General features: G+C 42.9%; 1 protein-coding gene across 1 annotated transcript; it reads right to left on the bottom strand.

Moving 5' to 3' along the window:
* Nucleotides 1-9292: 9292 nt before the first annotated feature.
* On the bottom strand, nt 9293-26113 carry LOC106588637 (palmitoyltransferase ZDHHC18-B). The gene is made up of 8 exons (XM_014177814.2): nt 24714-26113; nt 23164-23324; nt 16020-16169; nt 15541-15678; nt 15358-15409; nt 15030-15132; nt 11676-11788; nt 9293-10853 (listed from the first exon to the last, which is right to left on the bottom strand). Exons 1-8 carry the CDS (start codon nt 24950-24952, stop codon nt 10661-10663), a joined length of 1149 nt encoding a protein of 382 aa, XP_014033289.1. The 5' UTR covers nt 24953-26113; the 3' UTR covers nt 9293-10660.
* Nucleotides 26114-26913: the final 800 nt, after the last annotated feature.

Below are 26913 nucleotides of genomic sequence, written 5' to 3'. Positions count from 1 at the left end.
TGATCCCGCTGACGGGATGAGATGCTGGAGAGGTTAATTGAAATGCATTCCAGGTGACTACCTCATGAAGCTGCTTGAGAGAATGCCATGAGTGTGCAAAGCTGTCATCAAGGCAGCTTGAATATAACAAATTGTGATTTTTTTTACTTTTTTGGTTACTACATGATTCCATATGTGTTATTTCATAGTGCTGATGTCTTCACTATTATTCTACAATGTAGAAAACAGTAAAAAGAAAAGAAAAACCCTTGAACGAGTAGGTGTTGTAAAACTTTTGACCGGTAGTGTATATTTTTGCAATTACATATACTTTTGATACCCACGTATATTTAAAACCAAATACTTGTAGACTTTAACTCAAGTAGTATTTTACTGGGTGACTTTTACTTGAGTTATTTTCTATTAAGGTATCTTCTACTTTTACTCAAGTATGACAATTGGGTACTTTTTCCACCATTGGTCCTTGTCCCTGTGTTTGTGCAATGAATAAAACACAGAAGAGTGTGAAGAAGCACAATACTGGCTATGCATGGTAGAGTCCTTCAGACCAGTACTACTCTTCTCTTTGCTGTGGGGCAGAAGTTAATATGGTCAAGGAGGCTTTTGTGTCCCTGCACTGGAAAGGCCTTGTCCCTGTCCCCTCTGCTTATCCCTGGCACTAGGTTCCCAGCACTTGTCAATGTATAGTGGTGCTACGAGTGCCAGGGAAAGGAGCGGAGAAGGTCAAATAGGCAGCTTGCAAAGAACCGCAGGGTTTGTTCACAGACAGGCCTACAGAAAGAAATCCACATCAGTGACCATATGTAATTAACTGTTTTCGCTAGGTAACAAAGCTGGATTTGAGAGAGAGAGAGAGAGAGACTGTGGCCATGGAGGGACGTGGGGCAGGGAGAGGACCCGGAGGCAGAAGAGAAAAAGGGAGAGAGAGAAGAAGAGAGCACTGCGCAATGGCCTAGTGAGCCATGCTGGATGGCACTGAGGTAGAATTCATGCCAACAGGGTTGGACGATTCAGGAAATAAGGACGATGGAGGTGTATAATTTTACAGCATGAAGAAGTATGGAATTGAACCCACTGAAAACTCTTTATACTTCCACAAGCACAGAGCACGAAAAAACTAACAAAGACGAAACAAAAGCACAACTTCTCAAAGTTTCCACACTAAGAGTTTGTGTATACATGGACAGTATATGTTTATACAGTATATGTTTGCATATGCAGAGTGTGTGTATGTGTATGTCTGTATGACAGGGGTCAATCCATTGAGAACATGGGTGTGGGTCACAACTTTTATACCTAACATGGCCACTACAGCCACTACGTCCCTGAGAGACAAACAAATTCATTCATATTTCTGAATGTCATCTCTGCCATCCAAAAAGCTTTGCCCTGTAATTAACCATTTTCGGGCTGTAATTAAATAACTGGCCGCCGTAAATGCTGAAAGGATGGCAGCGTGAAGGGGTAGCAGCGTGAAGGGGTTACATAAGGTCTATATAGCCACAGTTAATCTCAGCCCAAATCAGTTTAAACCTCTTAAGGATCGGACCCTTTTTTTCAATTTTTCGCCTAAAATGACATACCCAAATCTAACTGCGTGTAGCTCAGGACCTGAATCACTTAAGTTTGTGAAAATGTGAAATTAATGTAGGAGAATATAACACATTAGATCTGGTAAAAGATAATACAAACAAAAAAACATGCTTTTTTTTTCATCATCTTTGAAATGCAAGAGAAAGGCCATAATATCATATAGGACTTTAGGCGCAATTTAGACTTTGGCCACTAGATGGCAGCAGTGTCTGTGCAAAGTTTCAGACTGATCCAGTGAAGCATTGCAATACTGTCGGCCCAAATGTCGTAAAACTGACTATGCTACTATTACTCCGATCTTTGATTTCGGCGGTCATTTACAAAATAGCCTCCAACAAGAAAATTGGATGTAGTTTATCACAGTGACATCCATTTTGTCACCAAAGCCCCATATACTACCCACCACTGCGACCTGTATGCTCTCGTTGGCTGGCCCTCGCTTCATATTCGTTGCCAAACCCACTGACTCCAGGTCATCTATAAGTCTTTGCTAGGTAAAGCCCCGCCTTATTACAGCTCACTGGTCACCATAGCAGCACCCGCCCGTAGCACGCGCTCCAGCAGGTATATTTCACTGGTCATCCCCAAAGCCAACTCCTCCTTTGGCCACTTTCCTTCCAGTTATCTGCTGCCAATGACTGGAACGAATTACAAAAATCATTGAAGCTGGAGTCTTATATCTCCCTCACTAACTTTAAGCATTAGCTGTCAGAGCATCTTACCGATCATTGCACCTGTACACAGCCCATCTGTAAATAGCCCACCCAACATCCCCATATTGTTATTTTTTTTCTTCTCCTTTGCACCCCAGTATCTCTGCTTGCACATTCATGTTCTGCACATCTATCACTCCAGTGTTAAATTGCTACATTGTAATTATTTCGCCACTATGGCCTATTTATTGCCTTACCTGCCTAATCTTTTAAAAAGCCAGACAGCCAGCAGGGGTTCAGACTGTAGAACCCAGTTCCTACATTTGAATATAACAATTGATTTTATCAAACAAAACTACATTTTATCTCTGGGACCCTCAGGATGACAAATTAGAGCAAGATTACTGAATGGAAGTACATTATTTACCTTCAGAGGTGAATGTATCAAACCAGTTGCTGTGATAAAAGTGTTGTTGTTGTGCACTCTCCTCAAACAATAGAATTGTATTTTTTCACTGTAATAGCTAATATAAATTGGACAGTGCAGTTAGACTAACAAGAATTTAAGCTTTCTGCACATATAAGACATGTCTATGTCCTGGAAAGTTGGCTGTTACTTATGTCATTCTAGTCACGGCGGTAGGGTAGCCTAGTGGTTCGAGCGTTGGACTAGTTACTGAAAGGTTGCAAGATCAAATCCCTGAGCTGATAAGGTAAAAATCTGTTGTTGTGAACAAGGCAGTTAACCCACTGTTCCTAGGCTGTCATTGAAAATAGGAATTTGCTCTTAACTGAGTTGACTAGTTAAATAAAATACCAATTAAAAATGTGTGCATATTAGCAACAACTGTCCTGGTAGAGGTTTTAAAAGGACAGCTGAATAAACTGATTGGCATTACTTTTAAAAAGGCCTGATGCCCCAAGTCTTATTCAGTTGCCAATGAATTGACATGGCAAACCCTGTGATGCTGACAGCTAGTGTCAGCTGGATACAAGCAGGTTTATTCCATTCAAGTGTAAAGGAAATGGTTTAGTGAACTTGTGTGATGAGAGTAAAGTGACCAAGGCTTCAACTCAACACGCTAACACAGTCTCGTGTTTTTTATTACCTTTATTTAACTAGGCAACTCAGTTAAAAACAAATTCTTATTTACAATGACTGCCTACACCAGACAATGCTGGGCCAATTGTGCACTGCCCTATGGGACTCCCAATCACGGTCGGTTGTGATACAGCCTGGAATTGAACCAGGGTGTCTGTAGTAACACCTCTAACCCTGAGATGCAGTGCCTTAGACCGCTGCACCACTCGGAAGCCTCGGGATAGCTGATAGGCCACTCGTTTTGGGGGTTGAGGGGTGTTAGAGCCAGACTGAATGGATCACAACATCTCTGACTTCCAAGTTTCTACAGTGAGTCTGATAGGCGTATTGTTTTGGGCAACCCTTCTATAACCCTCTGTTAGCCTGTATTTCGAGGGCATTAACCAGGTTTGCCGGTTCAACTTGAGCTACCATCTCATTCTTCTAGTTAATTAACTAGCTAAGGAGTGGACCCTCTAATTCCACACTTGTTCTGAACAAGGCAGTTAACCCTCTGTTCCTAGGCTGTCATTGTAAATAGGAATTTGTTTTTAACTGACTTGCCTAGTTAAATAAAGTTTAAATTTAGATAAATATCTGAACCCCCCCTCCCTCTCACCCCCCACATGATAGAGTAAGAGGGTCGCTACAATACTCTTGTATTGTCAGGTGTGAGTGAGACCTGGAGTGGATAAATTAGTGTTTCACCAATAATCCCCCATCAGGATCCTCCAGTGAAGAGGTACTTATTTACTGCTATGGGTGGCAGTATTGAATGGTACTCTATTTGTAGCATGGACCATCATGGACCAGTGGAAAGGGAATCACTGTAATCATCTGCAATCATTCTCTCCACAACCAATTGACGTGGCCACATAATCACTGAAATAGGACACAGGTTATCATCATCATCATCATCATCACAGACACTGTAACCTGTTATTAGGGTTGGTCAGCAATAACCTCTCATCAATAGTTCCTGATTGAAAACCAGACTTATCAAATCAGTGATCGTATAGCAAAACAGAGGTATGACCCCATGCCAGATAGATTGTAAAAGTAAATAGTGATGAAATGTTGTGACCTGCAGCCTAAGACGAAGATAAAACCCTCTCATCATCAGCTGGAGTGGGGATCTCCCTGCCGACACGCCTGATAACTCTCCGAATGTCATGGCACTGTAATACACAGACCGGGGATGAAATAAGCCATCCTGGTGCTAGGGTTTGGGTTCAATCCCCTCAGGAATCACATACAAATGTATGCCCTTCCTGTACTGTAAGATGTTTAGGATGAAAGTGTCTGCTAAGTTGTAAATATGATAGCTGATCCTAGCTGCTGTCTCTCCATAAACGTGTTTGTTCTTCTTAAACGAGACGGAAAGCTATGGCTTCAGGCTGCCAACCTGACATTCCAAGGAAAACATACTGTACACACACAGGGAGAGGTTAAGGGTAGGACCCTGTCAAACATACATGTTCCCTGTGTAACCCTCAACGTCATTCAGACAGCACAGGCAAACTACAATTAAGGGGCATGCAGGGGCCTGTTGCTGAAGGAGGAAGAAATATCATCGATTTCATCTTTTATTGTGCAACACTCCCCACAATTCAGTCAGCCTACATTCTATTTATTTATTTATTTTTACAAATGGACAATATAAGAACTGGCCATCTGTTTGAATTGCTTAATAACGATGTCGTGTAAAACTATAACAATCTGAAGGGGGAATTGGGCACTCATGTTTAGGCCATTTTGCCAGCAAATAGAAACAAACAAATACTCTATGAAAAGACCATGTTTACGCCACTACTTGACTAGCAAACATTGTACTCATTCTGAGAGCTCTTTTGTAAGTGAGTAAACACGTCAAATCTAGATTTGGTTGTAACTGTCGCCATCTGGTGGTCTTGGTGTGTGACACGCGAACAGAGCGCATCAATTCAAGTTACTGTATGGAGGAGTATATCACACAGGTTATAAAACACACAAATTGACGGGTTTCTGTAAATAAATCAATCATGTTGAACAAAACTAAACAAAGAACTCAGACCAACCATTCTGGATCCATGATTAACAAAAATAAACCATTATCAAGTCGTCGCTTTTTATTCTAAAGTTTCATTTTGAGAGGAACATTGGCTGAAAAAAACCCAGAAAAAGCTCTTTAGAACACAATTTGAAACCAACCTTCACAATGCATTGTTTTGCCCTTCATTGACCACCGATCTACAGTATGTCTAAGTTGCTGTGATGAAGGGAAACACTTTTAAAATACAAAATACGCAGTGACTTCACTTCTCTAGTGAATGAGAATACTGTAGGTCCAAGTGGACTACAGGAATACAGAACATTTGTTAGGAAATGGAGCGTCGGTATTAAGTGATCATTGTGTGTAACCTACTACTCAGTGAAGCCATGTTTCATGCCCAGTGTGAGTTCATTGGAATTTTCTTGCAGGTATTGCAGGGGTAGGTGTAACAAAGTAGATCAAGAGTTGTTAAAAAGGTAGCGACATTAGTTTGGATGCTAGTCTGGTGTTTTGCCTGCCAACCATACTAACAACAACGTCTGTATGAGGCTCTGTAGTGCTGGCTGGGTCTCTTCTGCTTGGTGTCAAAAGAAGAATGTATGGCTCACTGAGTAGCTACGCAAGTTCACTCCACAAAACATCAGCTCTTTCGCTGTAAACAAAAGGAGCTATTCGGTTCAACTAAAATTGAGGTTAGTGTGACCTATAATACTGTTCACATCACATTCACCCGCTCACTGCATCTCACATAGCTGGTAGCGCCCTCTGCTGATAGGAAGCTGTAATGTCTCACTGGCAGAGCTTGGAGCTGTGAGTGAGTCAGTGCAGCGCGGCAAAGCTTTCCTTTCTTCTGTGGTCCTCTGCCCCTGAACCATGGCTAGGCCCCAGGCCTGGAAAGATGGGGGGGGGGGGTTGAGGCTGACGTTGTAAGCCGGCTTGGAGATGTGTAGAGCGGCCTGCTTGCTGCTGCTCCGCTTTGACCGAGTCCTGTGGTGCCGGATATGGTGCTGGTGCAGCTGGTGGGGTTCGTCCGGAGGGCTGATGGTATGGCTGTGGTGGCGGACCTCACATGTCAGAGAGGGCACGGCAACAGGGTCAGAGGTCACCGCCGGGTCAGTTGGGTCGATGCTGTCTGGAGAAGAAGTAGAGACGGTCTGGGGTTTCACTGTCTGAGGGCATGGAGAGAGAGAAGCCAACAGGTCTTTATCCCTGTGTGCATTGGGTGGAAGGAGAGAGCGAACCAAAGAGCGTGCGGGCGGGCGAGGGGGGCAGAGCGAACGAGCGGGCGAGGGGGGCAGAGCGGGCGAGGGGGGCAGAGCGGGCGAGGGGGGCAGAGCGGGCGAGGGGGCAGAGCGGGCGAGAGGGGCAGAGCGAGAGGGATAAGGGGAAAGACAGAAAATAAGAAAGTAAGACATGGTTTGAGGAGTTGGAAAAAAAAAGACTGCGTGAGAAACAGCTGAGCAGAAAATAACAGAAGCAAGAACAGTTGGCTCAGCTAAAAGCAAACAAGGAAGCAGTGTTTAAGAACAGAAATCCCCCCAAGGATTCTCCTCTGAAACAATTCTGTCAAGCCATTTATGCATCAAGAGATAAAAAAAATTAAAATAAGCAGGTGTGAAGACAATCGCTGTAAGCTATTAACAATTTTACTGCATGAAAAAGTTATTTTTATCTTTGTCTGGTGTGCACATATACAGTGAACGCCAAAAGTACTGGGACAGTGACAGTTTTAGCTGTTTTGCCTTTGTACTTCAGCATTAGAGTTGAAATGACACCATCACCATGGAGGTTAAAGTGCAGACTGTCAGCTTTCATTTGAGGGGATCGGCATCCATACCAGGTGAGCAGTTTAGAAATTGGGGACTAAGGTATGGGGACAAATTCACACAAGTGGATTTTGTAATAACTTATTGTAAATAAGAATAGAATGTTTCTAAACACTTGAACATTAATGTGGATGGTACCATTATTAAGGCCAGTCTTGAATGAATGGTGAATAATGTTGAGTGAGAAAGTTAGACGTCGCACAAATATCATCATTTCTCCCCCCCCAAGACATGCTAACCTTTCACCGTTACAATAACAGGGGTCAGCAAATGTTTTTTTGGGGGGGGGGGTCAGCAAATGTTTTTTTTGGGGGGGGGGATGATAGTTGTGCATCCAACCTTCTGACTCATTATTCACTAACTATTCAGGATTATGTGTAATCATGGCAGCATCCACATTAATGTGTTTAGAAACATATTCTATTGTTATTTATAAGAAGTGACTCCAAAACAAAATGACAATACATTATTTACCATCTGAAACACGACCAAAACAAACAGCAAATGCATCCAACACGTTTGTGGAGTCACAAGGTTGATGTAGTCATTGCGTAATAGGAATATGGGACCAAATACTACACTTTTAAATCGACAACTTCTTTAATCCACAAGTGAATTTGTCACAATAGTTTTGGTCCTCTAAAAACAGGGGGACTATGTACAAAAAGCGGTCATTTCTAGAATCGGTTCACCTGATATGGATGGAAATAATCTCAAATTAAAGCTGACAGTCTGCACTTTAACCTCAGTCATTGTATCATTTCAAATCCAAAGTGCTGGAGTACAGAGCCAAAACAACAATTTCACTGCTCCAATACTTTGAGCTCAGTGTATCTGAGCATTTAAGCATGCATGAGTATATCTGCACAGGCATAGCTTGAAAGAACTATAGCAATTAAAGTACAACCAATGTCCCATTATCCTTTCCTCAGTTTGAGAGTCTGGAGATTGAGCCTGACGTGGTAAAGGAAGAAGCATAGCCAGGCAAACATCAATAAAAGCAGACCGCAAAGACACACAGGAAAAGAGCCCCTTAGAAAATGTCAAATAAGTGAACTGACATCAAATTCACTTCCTCAACTGAGCCGGATGCAGACACAGCAGCCAGAGATGGATAAGGTCAGCCAAACACCCTGCACTGCACCCCTCCCTCGGACCATCTCACCAACCTGCCTGGCTCATCAGCCAGCACAGAACACACAAGTCCAGACAGTTATCCTCCTAGTGTGGGGGTGGTGATGGGGCATTCAGTAACACACACACACACACACACACAAGTCCAGTTATCCTCCTAGTGTGGGGGTGGTGATGGGGCATTCAGTACACACAAATACAGAGTCATCCTCCTAGTGTGGGGTGGCGATGGGGCATTCAGTACACACACAAATACAGACAGTTATCCTCCTAGTGTGGGGGTGGCGATGGGGCATTCAGTACACACACAAATACAGACAGTTATCCTCCTAGTGTGGGGGTGGCGATGGGCCATTCAGTACACACACAAATACAGACAGTTATCCTCCTAGTGTGGGGGTGGCGATGGGGCATTCAGTACACACACAAATACAGACAGTTATCCTCCTAGTGTGGGGGTGGCGATGGGCCATTCAGTACACACACAAATACAGACAGTTATCCTCCTAGTGTGGGGTGGTGATGGGGCGGTGATGGAGCATTCAGTACACACAAATACAGACAGTTATCCTCCTAGTGTGGGGTGGTGATGGGGCATTCAGTACACACAAATACAGACAGTTATCCTCCTAGTGTGGGGTGGTGATGGGGCATTCAGTACACACAAATACAGACAGTTATCCTCCTAGTGTGGGGCATTCAGTACACACACACATACAGTTATCCTCCTAGTGTGGGACATTCAGTACACACACAAATACAGACAGTTATCCTCCTAGTGTGGGGGTGGTGATGGGACATTCAGTACACACACACACACACACACACACACATTACCAGCTGACACTATGGAATAGGCACACAGGGGTAAGACTTTGTGACAAGAACTACATAGGAACTGTTCACACATTTATCATAATGCTGTCTTAACACAGAAAACATATAAATAATTGTGTCTATTGAGAACAACTCATTTGGGAATAAGTGCATTTATTTTATTTTTTAAAATGCAATGTTTTATACAGTACATTTCAGATGGACATAATATATTCCAAAATGACAAATATTTAAAAGAGCAAAATAAAACAAAGAGAAACAATATAAAAGCATAAGAAACCAGTAAGAGGGAGATGTTGACTGGCTAGAGGGCAGCAGATAACCAGATCTTAACCGCTAGGTTAGAATACACTAGAACAAGCCACTGAACCCTATTGGCTCCTGTAAGTCATTCTGGATAACATCTGCTAAATGACTAAAATGTATGTAGCTTGTGTCACATGACCATTACATTATGCTATGACACACAACTACACTAACAGACTCACGTCAGAGACAAATACAAAATACAAACAAGAAAATTGAGGAAAGGCAAATACGTGTTCACACTCTGTAAACAAAGACAACTCCATGTGTGTCAATAAAACATTCCCCCACTCTTTCTGCTGGCCAACTGCATGTCAGTGTCCAGATTGAGACAAATTAAAACAGCACTTGGTTACAGACATGCGTTTGTGACAGGTACATTCCCAGCAGTAACCACTTCCATTACCAGCATGTGTTTGCTAAAAAGTATAAATACTGAACATCGTCTTCTATGGTCTAACTCCTTCTGTGCAAAAATATATATAATATGCAGACTCGCAGCAGACAAGACTGAGCCCTTGTATCCTTAAAGTAAACCAAGGTAAGGTTAGCTTGTCTGTATATTGCATGAGTGTAAACAGCAGAAAGGCCTGTTGGTTTGGAAGAGGCAGACAGTGGCTCTCTCCAACCCTTCAGACTAACGTAAGACTGTGTGGGGGTGGTGATGGGACATTCAGTCACACACACACACATTACCAGCTGACACTATGGAATAGGCCGTCACACTTTGTAAACAAACATGTTCTAATAAACTCCTAGTACTTAAGTTTCTCCTGGACCACAAAACAACAACAGCTAAACCTCTAACCAAGCTAGGCCCTTTTCACTGAAAGACAAAACAACAAGTTGCCTGGTTATGACGTTAAGGCACAGAATGACGTGAGGAACTAACGGTTGAGCTACACCCAGGTCACATGTCCTAGCAGGCGGTTTCACTTCCTTATTCCAGAGAGTCTTTTACAGTCAGTAGTAAACAGCATATGTAAATGTCCTGAATACCGGATCCTGACCAACAGTAATACAGTACACTGGTCTGTACCGGATCCTGACCAACAGTAATACAGTACACTGGTCTGTACCGGATCCTGACCAACAGTAATACAGTACACTGGTCTGTGGGACTGTCATGAGAGGGTGACCCCATACACAACAGCCAGTCAGGAAACAGTGTTAGAACAGGCAACTAAACTGGGGTCTGCTAGTCAGGCTGAGGGGGGTTGCAGGTAGAGGGGAGGGAACCTGCAAGGCACAGGAGGGGGGGCAGCTGGGACGGCATGGGCCCTCCTACCACATTTATCTCCTTCTTAGCAGCCAGCATGGGCAGCTCCATCTCCGTGGAAACTGTCTGCAATGACTCCTCCACTGGTACGAAGCCTCGCCTGTCAATCAAACTGACACGGGACAACATGGAGGAAACAGGTTAGACAGAAAGGTTAGGCTTCAGGGTTACATGCTGACCGCTCGCGCGAGCGCTACAAAATAACTGTACACATACATGCTATTGAACCCACACTGCTCGCAAGCTTCTGTGCAGTCAGGCGCTAAAATAGAACTTGGTTCCATTTGTGACGCTTGACGTGCTGCAAGTCCCGCCTCTCCCATCTCCTCATTGGTTTTTAGGAGCATACATCTACGTAGGTGATTAAAATATGAACTGAGGTCCACACAACAGTCCAGTTGGTGGCGGTAATGCAGCTTAAAGTTGGTTGCCAACCGTCATAAAGTTCAAAGAAGAAGAAGCCTAAAGGAGGAGCGAATACTGGCAACGAACTCGGTTTACACTTTTATCTGTGGATTAATTGTCAGAGTAGAGGACCTTGTGCATTTCATGTAAAATAACAACCCAATGTTTATATCCCAGGACAAATTAGCTAGCAACAGCAAGCTAGCTAAATTGCCATAACTGTTAAATGCTGTTCAACCTGTCCCCAAATGAATATAGTTGGTTTAAGGTTTTTGATATTTCGTGTCCTGGTCGCATCTGGTGTGGGTGGACAAAATCAACATGCTGTCTGGTCAGCATGTTAGGGTGAATTCAGTTTCCTGTTTAGTCAATTCAAGGAGTAGATACAAATTTAATTCATGAATTGGAGAAAATCCTTAGAAAACAATGGAGCATATTTCATTCAGAAAGTTAAAAAAATAAAATCACATCCTAAATGGACTGACTCAAACCTTATCAAATATGCATTATAAATCAGGTTGAGTCTCACCTGGGAGGCATGGGTCCACAGAGTACAGAGCAGCAGTTAGTAATGATGTTGTTATAGCTGTAGGGGTTACCGGGGTCCTCCGCCCCACTCTTCCCCGACCACGAGCCTTTGATCTGGGAACAAGAGAGACACACAAGATTGACCATCAGTCAGGGACCAGGCACAACAAACACCACACGTAGGGTTCTTCCTTGAACCAAAAATGTTCAATGTCACATGCACAAGTAGAGTAAAGTACAGTGTTCTCCTATGGGGACAGCCAAAGAAGCCTTTTGGAACCTGTTTTTCTAAAAGTGTACTGTACCTCTCAGGGAGAGTCCCAATTGGCACCCTATTCCTTACATAGTTCACTACTTTTAACCAGAGACCGGAGGGTCCTGGTCAAGAGAAGTGCACTATGTATATAGAATAGGGTGCCATTTGGGGTGGGGCCTCTCTCACTCATGGTGCTGTTTAGCCCCACACGTACAGTTGAAGTGGGAAGTTTACAAACACTTAGGTTGGAGTCATTAAAACTCATTTTTCAACCACTCCACAAATTTCTTGTTAACAAACTTTAGTTTTGGCAAGTTGTTTAGGACATCTACTTTGTGCATGACAAGTAATTTTTCCAACACTTGTTTACAGACAGTGAAATAATCTAATCACATTTCCAGTGGGTCAGAAGTGTACATACACTAAGTTGACCGTGCCTTTAAACAGCTTGGAAAATTCCAGAAAATGTCATGGCTTTAGAAGCTTCTGATAGGCTAATTGAAATCATTTGAGTCCATTGGAGGTGTACCTGTGGATGTATTTCAAGGCCTACCTTCAAACTCAGTGCCTCTTTGCTTGACATCATGGGAAAACCAAAAGAAATCAGTCAAATCCAGACCTCCACAAGTCTAGTTCATCCTTGGGAGCAATTTCCAAATGCCTGAAGGTACCACGTTCATCTGTACAAACAATAGTACGCAAGTATAAACACCATGGGATCACGCAGCCATCATACCGCTCAGGAAGGAGAATCGTTCTGTCTCCTAGAGCTGAACGTACTTTGGTGTGAAAAGCGCAAATCAATCCCAGAACAACAGCAAAGGACCTTGTGAAGATGCTGGAGGAATAAGGTACAAAAGTATCTATATCCACAGTAAAATGAGTCCTATATCAACATAGGAAAAAGCCACTGCTCCAAAACCGCCATAAAAAAGCCAGACTACGGTTTGCAACTGCACATGGGGACAAAGGTTGTACTTTTTGGATAAATGTCATCTGGTCTGATGAAACAAAAGATAGAACTGTTTGGCCATAATGACCATCGTTATGTTTGGAGGAAAAAGGGGGAGGCTTGCAAGCTGAAGAACACCATGCCAACCGTGAAGCACGGTGGTGGCAGCATCATGTTGTGGGGGTGCAATTCCTGACATTTAATCCTTGTAAAAATTCCCTGTCTTAGGTCAGTTAGGGTCACCACTTTATTTTAAGAATGTGAAATGTCAGAATGAGAGAATTATTTAATTCAGCATTTATTCCTTTCATCACATTACCAGCAGGTCAGAAGTTTACATACACTCAATTAGTATTTGGTAGCATTGCCTTTAAATTGTTCAACTTGGGTCAAACGTTTTGGGTAGCCTTCCACAAGCTTCCCATAATAAGTTGGGTGAATTTTGGTCCATTCCTCCTGACAGAGCTGGTGTAACTGAGTCAGGTTTGCAGGCCTTCTTGCGCGCACACACCTTTTCAGTTCTGCCCACACATTTTCTATAGGACATTTTCTATATGATTGAGGTCAAGGCTTTGTGATGCCCACGCCAATACCTTGACTTTGTTGTTCTTAAGCCATTTTCCCACAACTTTGGAAGTATGCTTGGGGTCATTGTCCGTTTGGAAGACCCATTTGCAACCAAGCTTTAACTTCCTGGCTGATGTCTTGAGATGTTGCTTCAATATATCCACATGGCTTCATAAGGAAGGAAAACTATCTATTTTGTGAAGTGCACCAGTCCCTCCTGCAGCAAAGCACCCCCACAACATGATGCTGCCACCCCCGTGCTTCATGGACGTGATGGTGTTAGGAGGCATGCAAGCCTCCCCCTTTTTCCTCCTAACATACAGAGGACATTTCTCCAAAAAGTACGAACTTTGTCCCCATGTGCAGCTGCAAACCGTAGTCTGGCTTTTTTATGACGGTTTTGGAGCAGTGGCTTCTTCCATGCTGAGCGGCCTTTCAGGTTATGTTTATATAGGACTCGTTTTACTGTGGAAATAGATCCTTTTGTACCCGTTTCCTCCAGCATCTTCACAAGGTCCTTTGCTGTTGTTCTGGGATTGATTTGCGCTTTTCACACCAAAGTATGTTCAGCTCTTGGAGACAGAACGATTCTCCTTCCTGAGCGGTATGACGGCTGTGTGGTCCCATGGTGTTTATACTTGCATATTATTGTTTGTACAGATGAACGTGGTACCTTCAGACGTTTGGAAATTGCTCCCAAGGATGACCCAGACTTGTGGTGGTCTGCAATTTTTTTCTGAGGTCTTGGATGATTTATTTTTATTTTCCCATGATGTCAAGCAAAGAGGCACTGAGTTTGAAGGTAGGCCTTGAAATACATCCACAGGTACACCTCCAATTGACTCAAATGATGTCAATTAGCCTATCAGAAGCTTCTAAAGCCATGACATAATTTTCTGGAATTTTCCAAGCTGTTTAAACAACTTAATGTTGTAAACTTCTGACCCACTGGAATTGTGATACAGTGAATTATAAGTGAAATAATCTGTCTGTAAACAATTGTTGGAAAAATTACTTGTGTCATGCAAAGTAGATGTCCTAACCGACTTGCCAAAACTATAGTTTGTTAAAAAATTTGTGGAGTGGTTGAAAAACAAGTTTTAATGACTCCAACCTAAGTGTATGTAAACTTCCCACTTCAACTGTATGTGTGTATATACATTTTCCACACTAAGGTTGGAATAATGCTGTGATTATGATAATGGCCTTTTAGTGACATTTTTGCCTGTTTTGGTGGGATGGAGTTTTGGCATTTCATGGTAACACCACCATGCAGTAAATTAGTTAATACACCAATAAGAAAGAGTTCCAAACCTCTGTCAATAAAAGCCAATATTCAGTTTACCCCTCCCCATTCAGACCACTCACAGACAGTCGTAGCAAAATTCTTGCTTGAGAAAATGCCCTTTGCTAAGAAGGTATGTTTCTTTTTTACAAATTTTAATTGAAAAACAATCACAGTAAGATACGTAATTGTTACCCAGAAATGATGTGATATAAACAGCTGCATTGGACCTTTAAAGTGTATTACACATATCCCAGAGGTGACAAAGACATCACACTCATTGGCATTTACTCACATCTTCATTTGTGGTCAGGTTAGAAGCAACCAGGTAGGTATGGAAGCCTGAGAGGCCTAAGATGGACCAAACTGAAAAAAAGCAAATCACCAGCTCCACAGCAGTGCAGGAATTAAAGTCAAGGACACCATTTATGGTTTGAGTATCTAAATATCATCAAAGACATCACCTGGACATAGAGACTCATTCTTATTCTGCAATACAACCAAGAAACTGAAGTGAATGACAGTTTAGGTGCCCTAACACCACACTACGCGAGGCAGGGAGTGGTATTATGAGGGGATCAGATAGGTTACCCTAGACACACAGAGTCTTGGTAAAAGGATATCTGGCTGGACTCTCCTGAAGAGCAAAAATAAGGCCTCTCCCTCCTTGTGCCCCTGAGGACAGAGCAATTGAAGATTGTTACAGAAAACCCATAATAGAATAATATCAGGATCCACTCAGCGGTTTTGTACAATATCACAAGCCAGGGCAGTGGCCAGATGTGTCTGCTGTGTAGACTACGTACTCAGTGCTAGATGTGTGGCAACGCAGCCGAAGATGAAGGCTGTCAGGAAGGACAGAGAGACGATGAAGGAGTAGAAGAAACGATAGTTCCTCTTCCCAACACAATTCCCCACCCAGGGACAATGGTGGTCGAATCGCTCTGGAGGACAGGAAGCGAGATGGGGGAAGAAAATGTACAATTATCTACAAAGGACATCTCATTGACATTGAGGCCAAGCTCTCAAGCCCCTTTCAATAGGGAAATACATTTGTAGAAAAGTCTAACATTTTAAGAGGGCCTGCTTTCAGAGTTGATCAGCATCTTTATGGAGAGCACTAATAAATCCTCTGTCGGTCTTCTGAAGACTGTTCAACAAAACAATCTCAGTAACAGGCTGTGTAGTAGAGTCTAAATAATTCAGTCTAATAAATGTCAGTGTGGTGACCCCCCCACCGTCTGTGTTCCGTGCTGAACGCCCCCCCTCGGTCTCCAGTCCTTACCCACACAGTTGTCACAGAGGGAGCAGTGGGAGGTGCGCGGTGGCCGGAACATCTTGCAGGTGAAACAGTACTTGAGCTTCACTACCTGCTGGTTGATCATCACCTCCTTGGTGCGGGGAGGGGGTCGGTAGGTGGAAGATCCAGAGTCATCTGAGGAGAAAGACAGGGAGGACATATCAGGAGACACAGTACACAAGGTGTGTGTGTGTATTAATATGCTTGTGGGTCTGTAAATCCCCAAAAGTCCCCACAAGGCACATTGTCCTATTTTAGAATTAGGGGTTAGGTAAAATAAGATTTTTTAATGGAAATACATTTTAGGTCCCCACAGGGATAGTAAAACCTATGCTGTGATCCACGTAGTGGCGTTAAGCCTAATTGCTGGCGGAGTGGTGTCCAATAAGGTGGAATCAAAGAGGCTGCAGCCAATCAACTCAGGCTCTGTGTAATGTATGAAAGTGTGATGCCTGCCTAGCAGACCCATAGGCTGTGTTTATACAGGCAGTCCAATTCTGATAATTTTTATTCCACCGATTGGTCTTTCTGCCAATAATTAGGCAAAATATCAGAATCGGGCTGCCTGTGTAAACGCAGCCATAGTAACAGAAGGTTTCAGATGCGAGGCGATTTCATGTATTAATAGACTGGCTCGATCACGCCATGGCATGAGCTCATTCACAGTACAGTGTAAGGTACTCTCAAGAGAACAACTTTGCGTCACAATGACAGCTGAATATTAGGCAGCTAGTCAGAACTAAGTATGATACTCTTGATGAGAACTTTCTGGATGTATTCATCTGGTTTAGGAAAATAGGCCTAACCAGCAGATATGTAAAACATTAGGCTTAAACCATGTTGCAGAGTATCATAACTTTTTTTAATAATTTTGGTGCAAGATAACCACTTCTCCCTCTACTCTGAGCTGTGTGTGTGTGTCAGTGGCGTGTATTCATGGACACCAAGGGAAGCCAGCCTTCCTCATAAGAAAATATATATAATGTATTTTTCATCTCCGTGCGTTTCATCGTTTTCATTCAATTCGCAAGTGGCCGAATCTATATCTCAATGGAGAAAACAGAGCGAGGAAAAACAGCACCCCTCTGTCTCAGTAGCCTGTGTGTAGCCCATGCATCTGACTGGTCAAAAAGAGTAGAACTTGATGTTGCCGCCCATAGCATTGAATTCAACAGCAAAGGAAGCCAGCTAGCGTTTGGCTTCTATTGATAAAAATGGAAGCCAAACGCTCAACTCTGAATGGTCTAGGTGCAGCAACAACAAAAAACAAGTCAAAAGGAGGCCAGTTTGGATTTGGCAAATCACACCTAAGCAAAACGTCACTGTTTGCTGTGTCCTGCAGTAGCTAGCTATGGATGGAGATCTGGAGTTTCTAGTTCAAAACAAGTTTATTTGAGCAGCAGCTGAAAATCAAGAAGAACGGGAGGGTGACTCTAAAATTGGATATTGTGCAGGGAAGAGGAGCACAGGGTGGGACCTGATCTTTCAACATTGAGAATTACAATAGAACCGACTGGCTAGCTGGAAGTGCTAGGCTAAAGAACTGTTTTGCTGGCCATGCCTTTTATTTGACAAGAGCACACGATTGATCAACAACCCTTGGGCCACCACTGGTTTTTCTGATCTTGCAAACCTGGGCAGGTCCCTTGACCGACATGGAAAATCTCAAAAACACATGGCAATCCTGAAACTAAGCTCTTTGGTCAAGTCCGGATCAACGAGGCTCTCGGCCAGGCCGCAGTGATCAGTGTCCAGAGGCACAACGAACAGGTGAATAAAAACAGAGACATTCTGAAGAAACTGGTCATCGCAATGGACCTGGGACAGCAGGAGCAAGCTTTCAGGGGGCATGACGAGTCAGCAACAAGCCTTAAAGATACTTTTTTTGAACTTGACAATGCATTTGCTGAGTTCGATACTGCCATGGCGGAACACCTTGGGACAAGCACCATATTTACAGGTATGTCAAACACCATACAGAATGACAAATCAGAGCGTCGCAGACGTGATACAAAGTGAAATTGACAGTGAGATCAGTTCAGCACCCTTCATAGCAGTCCAGGTGGATGACACCACAGACATATCCTGCAAATGTCAATCATAGCATGCTTGGTCAATGATAAGGGTGTTATATGCGAGAGATTGCTGGGATTTTCTGATGTGAGCCAGAGAGAAACGCAGAGGCGATCACTACTGTTGTACTGGAAATTCAACCGAGCAGCCGAACTCAGACTTACGACGGGGCAAGCTGCATGAGTGGGCAGTGAGGTGGGGTTCAGGCACTCGTGAAAACCCACTTTCAATATGCCATGTTCATTCACTGTTATGCCCACAAACTAAACTTAAGTTTTAGCACAGGAGACAAGCAATATTCAAGACGTACATTTTTTGGACATCCATTGACAGTTTTTATAACATGTATTACCCTGTCATGCAAAAAGACAGCAATGCTTACTGAGGTTGACAATACCAGTCAGGTACTGGAAGGCTGTGCCACTCCTTGGAACTTCAAAAGTAGAGCCGCGCATGCTGTGCACGAAGGCCAGAGATCATTGGATATCGTTTATGATCGGATCATTACTGAGCCCGGCTAAGATAAAGATTAGATCGCCCAGAGCAATGCTCTGAACCAGAAACTGAAGTAGTTTATGTAAAAAAAAAAGAAATGACTTAGTGTTTGTGGCCATTTTTGGACTCACAGAACCACTGTTTCAGGCCCTGCAGAGCAAATCTCTTGACCGAAGACATTGTGTACAGGTTGATAGTACAGGGTATGCCATCAGAAGTGATGCGAAGTTCCAAGGGATATATGACAACACTGTCCAGACTGTTAGAATGGAAGATGAAAGACACCGCCATGGCTGGGATGACTATGAGCATGGACTCAACCACCGAGACAACGCTGACAATGACCCAGGCTCCCTGGACAGACACCAACGACTGCACTTTGAAATACTCAATGGAATCATACTACACATAACCCAGAGGTTTGCTGACATGAAGAGCCTCGACTTCTTCCGTGTTCTTGATCATGGGTCATTTCCAGAGTAGTCCAAGCAAAAGGGGTTTCCTGACAGAGTACTCACACAGCTGTTCCAGACCTAACCTTTCTTTGACAACCAGAGGTTGAAAAATGAGCTGCAGGTAGTCTATTGCTGATGCCTCCTTCCACAAACCACCAGGTGAGCTGCTGCAATCACTTGTGAAAAATGACCTGACCACCACTTTACCGGAGGTATAGAAGCTCCTGAAACTGATGCTCACCATCACTGTTACAAATACATCAGCTGAAAGGTCATTTTCCTGTCTGAAAGGGATTAAAACCTACCTACGGTAGCTGTGGACAAGAGACTCACGCATTTGGCAAAAATGTCAATGGAAACATGTGCTGCATGAACTTAAGTCCAGCGGAGTACTGTATGAAAACGTCATTGACTATTTTGCCAGCATGAAAGCGAGGGTGGCATTCCTTTGCAAGTAGGGCGAGTCAACATGTTTCTCTTTTTGCACACACACACACAGATTGATTAGACTGAACTGAATTGTTTGTGTTTTTAAAAATTGCCATTGTATTAGACTAGGCATATAGTTTGTTGTTGAAAATGTTGTTTAAATGGTTTCTGTATTCATCTTTGCCGTAAGGTGAACAATGTCTATATGCTTACACTGTGTACCATGTTATTCATTGTTTTAGCTTGGTTTATTTCATATTTGCTTCCATCTTTGCTGCAAGACGGTAATACTTAACTATTTATCTAGTCTGGACTGTGGGCATATATTCTGGTTTATTCTAAGTTGCATATATTATTGTGATATGGAACCCAAACCAGCTGCGTGCGTGCATCATCGTGCATACATTTATTTTGTCCCCCTACTCCAAACGCAGGTTAAAATATCAAAACAAACTCTGAACCAATGACATTAACTTGGTGACAGATCGAAAAGCATTAAACATGTATGGCAATTTAGCTAGTTAGCTTGCACTTGCTAGCTAATTTGTCCTATTTAGCTAGCTTGCTGTTGCTAGCTAATTTGTCCTGGGATATAAACATTGAGTTGTTATTTTACCTGAAATGCACAAGGTCCTCTACTCCGACAATTAATCCACACATAAAACCGCCAACCGAATCGTTTCTAGTCATCCCTCTTCCTTCCAGGCTTTTTCATCTTTGAACTGATATGGTGATTGGCATATACACTTTCATATTACCACGACAACCGGCAAAACATTTCATCTTTCAATCACCCACGTGGGTATAACCAATGAGGAGATGGCACGTGGGTACCTGCTTCTATAAACCAATGAGGAGATGGGAGAGGCAGGACTTGCAGCGCGATCTGTGTCAGAAATAGGAATGACTTCTATTTTAGCCCTTGGCAACGCAGACGCTCGTTGGCGCACGCGAGCAGTGTGGGTGCAATCATTGAATAACATGGATTTCTACATTTATTTTGCGACACACGCGACGTGTCCGGTCTGGTCAGCATGTTAGTGTGAATGTGCTCGTTGAGATACAGCCTCCGCCAGAGCGGCGCTGTCCAACTGGCGGTGCCGATAGCGGAGGCCACACTCTCCGGTAACTCTCCGTGGTCCTGAATCAATAGTTAGAGTGCTCGGAGTCTGTTTTAATGCACATCTTGGGGTTCCCACAAGTTAACATGACTATTTGACCATGCTGTGTAGGTCATGTAACTGTTTGTTACATGCAACATCTTTGTGGACTTAAAACAGGACAGACGTTGCTCTCCGGTTTTAACTGTGATGAAACACTAAAGTACGTGGTTGAATTTATTCCGCCACTGTGTGACACTTTGGAACTGTCTGTGACAATGTAGGCTATGGTTTATCAGCCTCATATTGGCCATCACGGTGCCGTATAAATGCATTTCTTACAGGTTAGAGAGAAAACAATACAATTATCACAACACAGGTTGTGATTAGTGATATGACATTTTTGGCCAATACCAACATCTAATATTTTCCTTGCCTTTTTTTTTTTTTTTAAAGATACGGATAACCAATATTTCAAATTTTAGTGGCCTTTTAAGCATTCTAGTAGTTAAAGAGTTAACACACACGGACGCAGTGGTCTAAGGCACTGCATCTCATTGCAAGAGGCACCACTACAGTCCCTGGTTCGAATCCAGGCTGTAGCACATCCAGCCGTGATTGGGAGTCCCACAGGGTGGCGCACAATTGGACCAGCGTCATCCAGGCCGTCATCGTATATAGGAATTTGTTCTTAACTGACTTGCCTAGTTAAATAAAGGTTACACACACACATCGACCAAAAGGTTATTTTGGTATGTCCCCAATACCAGTAAAACATAATCAAAACCCATTTCTTTCACTTACTTGCTGTGCTGTTTCATTGCTCAGTCGTTTCATTCTCAACCAGGATTTCTATGGAACCCTGTTTGGGTCTTTGCATGTCAAAAAAGATACACGTCAAATAACACTATTTGACATATCAAATAACACAACATAATCCTTTTCAGTAGCTATAGTTAGCTAGCTAACTATATAGCTTGGTGTCATAAAATAACCCTAATTTATAAGACAGTTCTTACTTGATTAATAACGATTAGCCACAGTAGTGGACTTTGCGGTTAGCCTCCAAAGTAAAAGTATGGCATAATTCTACTATTTGTATTCATTTGCGTCACTGTCAATTACATACTCTTATTTTGAAGGCAAACTGCAAATTCCACTATTGTGCCTAATCCTTATTGTGGCTAGCTTCACAACACATAACCCAATCTGGTTAAGCCTCACTAGCCAGATGAAGCTAACTGGCTGCTTATAACGTTAGCTTTAGGCAACAGGGTTAAGTAGCTGGCTAGCTATTTATTTTCATAAACTGAAATTCAATTTCAATAGGTGAACAACAAGTAGCAACCTAGCTAATACTTACAAGGATTCCTAAATCATTGCTAAGAATAATGAAAATGACTGCAGTTTCTACTGTTTTCAGGCTGGTTGTATTGGTGCTAGCGAGGTACCAAGCTAAAGCTAGCTACCCCAGAAGTTGCGGTCGAACAAATTATGCTTTATTACCAACGCGGCATTGTAAACGCATCGTTCGTGGCCGGTGTTTGCAGACTTTTTTTATACAGCTTTGACAGTGCTACTGTATATTTTTTTTACACGCAAAGACCCAAACGGCGTTCCATAGTATGTCGTGAAGCTAATAGCAGTGACGCTATTACTGTGTAACTCCGGTAGAGCAAAAATCCGAAAAATAGCGCACATTGTAATGTGTACCGGTGCTCGACCAGTCGGCGAAAGCCATCATCACCCACGACAGAGAACGGTTGATTGTCAAGGGCAATGAATTCCATTATCTTGGCCGTTAATGGATTTCGGCTTTGAGTTGTCTCGCTGAAATGATCTTACTCTTTCAAATGACTGCTGGACTTGTTGACTGCTTGATCCACACAGCAGACATTGTGGGCTAGGTTAGGAATGCTGTGTTGCACGTGTAGCGCAACATTTTACGTGGCGTTATTACTTTTAACATAGGCCGATACAGATGTTGGTATTTTTTTGCTAATATCGGCCGATTCTGATATGTTCACCGATATATCGTGCATCCCTAGTTGTAATGTTTTGCCTAGCTTGGCTTCCCCATTGATTTTACCGCTACTGGTGTGAATGTGAGAGAGCGAGAGATGTTAGTGGCATCTCACTGCAATTTGGCCAGAGTGTCTTAATTTTTCACACAATTAAACAGCAGAGGCAATTAGGCCAGGGGGCTGACCACACACCACAACAAGCAGAGTCATTAACAGTTCAAAGACATCTAGCCATCCATCCCTCCCTCCCTCCCTCCCTCCATGCTCTGTCAGAGGGAACTGTGTGTGGTTCTCTCAAGGGAGGAGGAAGCCTGTAATTATGGAGGTTCAACCATTTGCTGGCTGAATAATGCATTGCTTCGAACAAAAAAACAGGAAACTAACGTATATGTTGCTGTTAGTGTCTCAAAACCAGTGCAAAAACAAAGACCAGAATATGGAACAGGAAAACAAATACTGTCACTTGGACAGTGTAGGTGAACAAGTGCACAAAGCTGTAAAAGTGAGGGGGAAAGTAAGAATGTTCTTTCAAGTGTGTACTTGTTGCCTTTACCGATCTGCTTCTCAATGTATGCGGCCTCGTCCGGCGTGGCCCGGGGCAGGATGCCAGGGTCAGTGAAGCTGGTCTGCAGGAGAGAGGTGACCACAAACACAAACAGCACTCCTCCAATCGCTGGGATGAACACAGTCAGGTGCTTCACCAGGAAGGGACAGCTGTGATGACAGAACAAAAATAAAAAAAAGGACCATATTCAGCAAGAATTGAAGTGGACTACCTTATGTTAAAACTAAGGTTGTGTTTACACAGGCAGCCCAATTCTGATCTTTTGCCCAATTATTGGCAAAATAGCTGATCTGATTAATCAAAAGACCAAATAGGCCCTTTTCTGTGTTTGCAAACTTTCCCGCACGGTGCGATGTGCACACAATTTGGTTGCAGAAACCCCTCCCTGCTAATACGTAAACCGCTAGTAATGTATTCTGCTAATTACAGATGCAGAAAATATTTGTGGCGCTCAAATTGTGAGCTTAAGTTTTTTTTTTTTTTCACAATGTATTCCGAATATTACTGAGCATTATCGGCGCAAGATCAGTAGTGCTTCTCCAGAAGAAATCACATTCAGCAATACTCCGAGTTCCTATTCCCAACCATAGGGGAAAACACAGGGCGTTCAGACAGCCATCATAAAATAAAAACGACTTAAATGTTGATTATGAGTGCATTTCTCACACACAACTTTTCAATTATAAAATTGGATTATAAAGTGTATGAATGTTCTGCTTAATATAATTGTGTCATCGTTGCCAATCAACTGCATTACACTTCAAAAACACGTCAACCAGTAAAATAGCTCTGGTATCAAAGCTAGCCAATGTCTATGAGTGTTAGCATTATAGCTAACAACTGCTGCATCTAAAATAGGTATTTTGCAACTACCACAACCAAATATAATCTTAGGGACTGTTCAAGCAATAAATCAAAACATTGTAAGCGAATGAGAATGTCAAAGCTTATTTCAGTGGCTGATAATACATGCTGACTGATGGGCGACTACCCGTGCGTGACGTGTGTCCCGTACTGAAAATAAATAGCAGAATTGGGCTGCCTGTGTAAACGCAATTTAAAGTGTTTTGTGTAGCCTGCCTTCATTGACTTTTTTTAATCTCACCAGGAAACTAAAGAGGTCAAGATTGATTGCAGAAACAAACAGGACCCAGAATAACCACACGAAGGACTAGTTCTCGTTTTCAGCATGAGGAACTGAAAATGCTGTCAAACCAGACTGACACGCAAATAGTACAATAGAGTTTCTCAACCACCCAGAGGGGATCTGGTTTTAGACAACTCACTTTTTAATCACCACTGTGGCATAGTCTCAGGAGATGCAACGCATTTCAGCAAGAGATACTTGCAGGAAGATGTCATGACTTTCTGGTATTAAAACTATTCTTCTATTCCAGAATCCGCTGTGTTGTGTAAAGTGCCAGACACACAACCAAACTTAACATGGTTTGTTGAAACCTGAACCATTGTTTTCTTGGCTATGGAAAACATTATTTCGTGTCAAAGAAATACAAAACAAAAAGACAACTTGTACTTACTCAAATACAAAGAACAGTACGGTGGTGACCAGAATGAGGCCGAGGGTGAGTGGTAGGACACCGCTTTGTTGAGCCACGATGAACCGTCCATCGCAGTAGAAGCGATTCTTGCCGGGGAAAACTTCCCATTTTCTCCGTGTCCTTTCCTCTTCAACTGCGGGTCGCGGCGGCAGGGTCGGGGTTGGAGTGGGCGTTGAAAGTGCCTGCGGGTCGATTTGTTGGTATTCGCAATTGTTCATGATTTACGAAAAACTATGCGACTACTTTTATTTCTCCCAGTTTTGGGCGTCCGGAGCAGATGAGCGGTCACCGATACCTTGTTAGTTACCTAACTACATAGGCATCTAGCTTGCTAACAGACTAGCGCGTTGCCAGTAACGTTACCTACAAACATGTTACAGCACCGGTAAATTAGTGGAGCATGTCGACATTGAATCAACAACACCAACACCACCAAGCATATCCACTATCCAGTGTATAAAAATCATGTCCCCAAAATATACACTCATTGAAGAGAACAATTCGACTTTTAAATGATCCCTCCGATCTAGCTAATTAACCGCTGTGTCTGTGTGACCCATTTCATCAGCAGACCGACTAGCTGGCCATGCTAACGAAAGCTAGGCTAACGTTAACTAGCTAGCCCAACATTGATGAGCAGACTATCGTTAGTGGATAGTAGCTAAGTAGAATACATATCACATGAACAGCATCAAAATGTATATTGGTACCATACCAGGGTTCTGTCTGATACGAACAGTTCAGTTTGATCCTATATGAGCCCACCAACTCCTACACTTCCAGCCGGGCAGAAAGTAACGTTCATGTTGAAATTTCCCGGTGGTGATGTTGACATATGAGGGCTTTTGTCGGAGTTTTCGTAGCTATGAATCGACGCTAACTAACCAACTGCAGACAGCCTTTTAATTTGTTTTGGTCTTGTGCAGTCTATTAAATTCGGGAAAGCGTGCAGGTCAGGTGTACTTATATCGTATGGTCCAGCCCTATGGAGAGAGAATTTACTCCGCCCAAAATCTGCTTGCGTGAGATAAACCCTTTTTAATATGGAGGTCTATGATAGTGTCGAATTATTTGAGGCTTATTTGATCTTATATAAGTTTCGTAATGTTTAGGCTGTTAATGTTCTGATATAAGTGGATGCACGAGGCATCCCAGCAACTTTGAGAAAACCGACTACGGCCGGGTGCGTTCGTAAATGAATTGAGGTTATCTATTCGTTTGAGTGTCAGAGCGCATAATAACTGATGGTTTACCAACGCGCAACACCCTTTGAATACAACAGGTGTCCGCAAAGGTTGGTAAAAAAAACGGAATGAAATTGTTGCTAGCAGCACAGTCACTAACGATCTAGATAATATCTAGATCTAGATCATATGAACACAGCCCTAACCAGCTCTGCTAGGGCTAGTCAAATTGTCAGTGAGGTGTTCTCTCGTTTGTGTCTCGAAGTAGCTACCAAGCTCGAGTGCGCTCTGAATTTACGAACGGGCAATCTGACAACGCTTGAATTTACGAGCGCACTATGGCACTCCAGATGTAATTTACGAGCGCACTATGGCACTCCAGATGTAATTTTCGAGCGCACTATGGCACTCCAGATGTAATTTACGAGCGCACTATGGCACTCCAGATGTAATTTACGAGCGCACTATGGCACTCCAGATGTAATTTACGAGCGCACTATGGCACTCCAGATGTAATTTACGAGCGCACTATGGCACTCCAGATGTAATTTACGAACACAACCTCTTACTACTTGTGCCTGTTGTTCACACGGGTATCTGCCCTCTCAGAGGCGCTGGCCAACTGGTGGTAATGATAGCGGAGGACGCGCACACATTGGTTTTATTGTCTATGGGCTAAAATGGTCCCACCTGACCTCACTCGCCTTTACTAATTGAGGACATGTATTTCCATTGTTAGAGCGGTCACTGGGCTATCTTGTCAATATAATAGATAACTTTTGGTTATAATTGCTATGAAATGTTTACAACACATTCACAGCGTTCATGATTTGCTGGCAAGGAATGAAGTCAATATTTTCCCTTACACCCTTTTCTTTTATGGTCTATGCTTACACAACAGACACATGAGGAAACCTTTAGTGGGTTACTTACCAGTATTTTTGGTTACACCTCAAAATGAGAAATTCAGGTAGTCTACTTTGAATGATCATATT

Source organism: Salmo salar, chromosome ssa27 (assembly GCF_905237065.1).
Source record: "Salmo salar chromosome ssa27, Ssal_v3.1, whole genome shotgun sequence".
Classification (NCBI taxonomy): Eukaryota; Metazoa; Chordata; class Actinopteri; order Salmoniformes; family Salmonidae; genus Salmo; species Salmo salar.
This window is presented reverse-complemented; position numbering and strand designations above follow the sequence as displayed.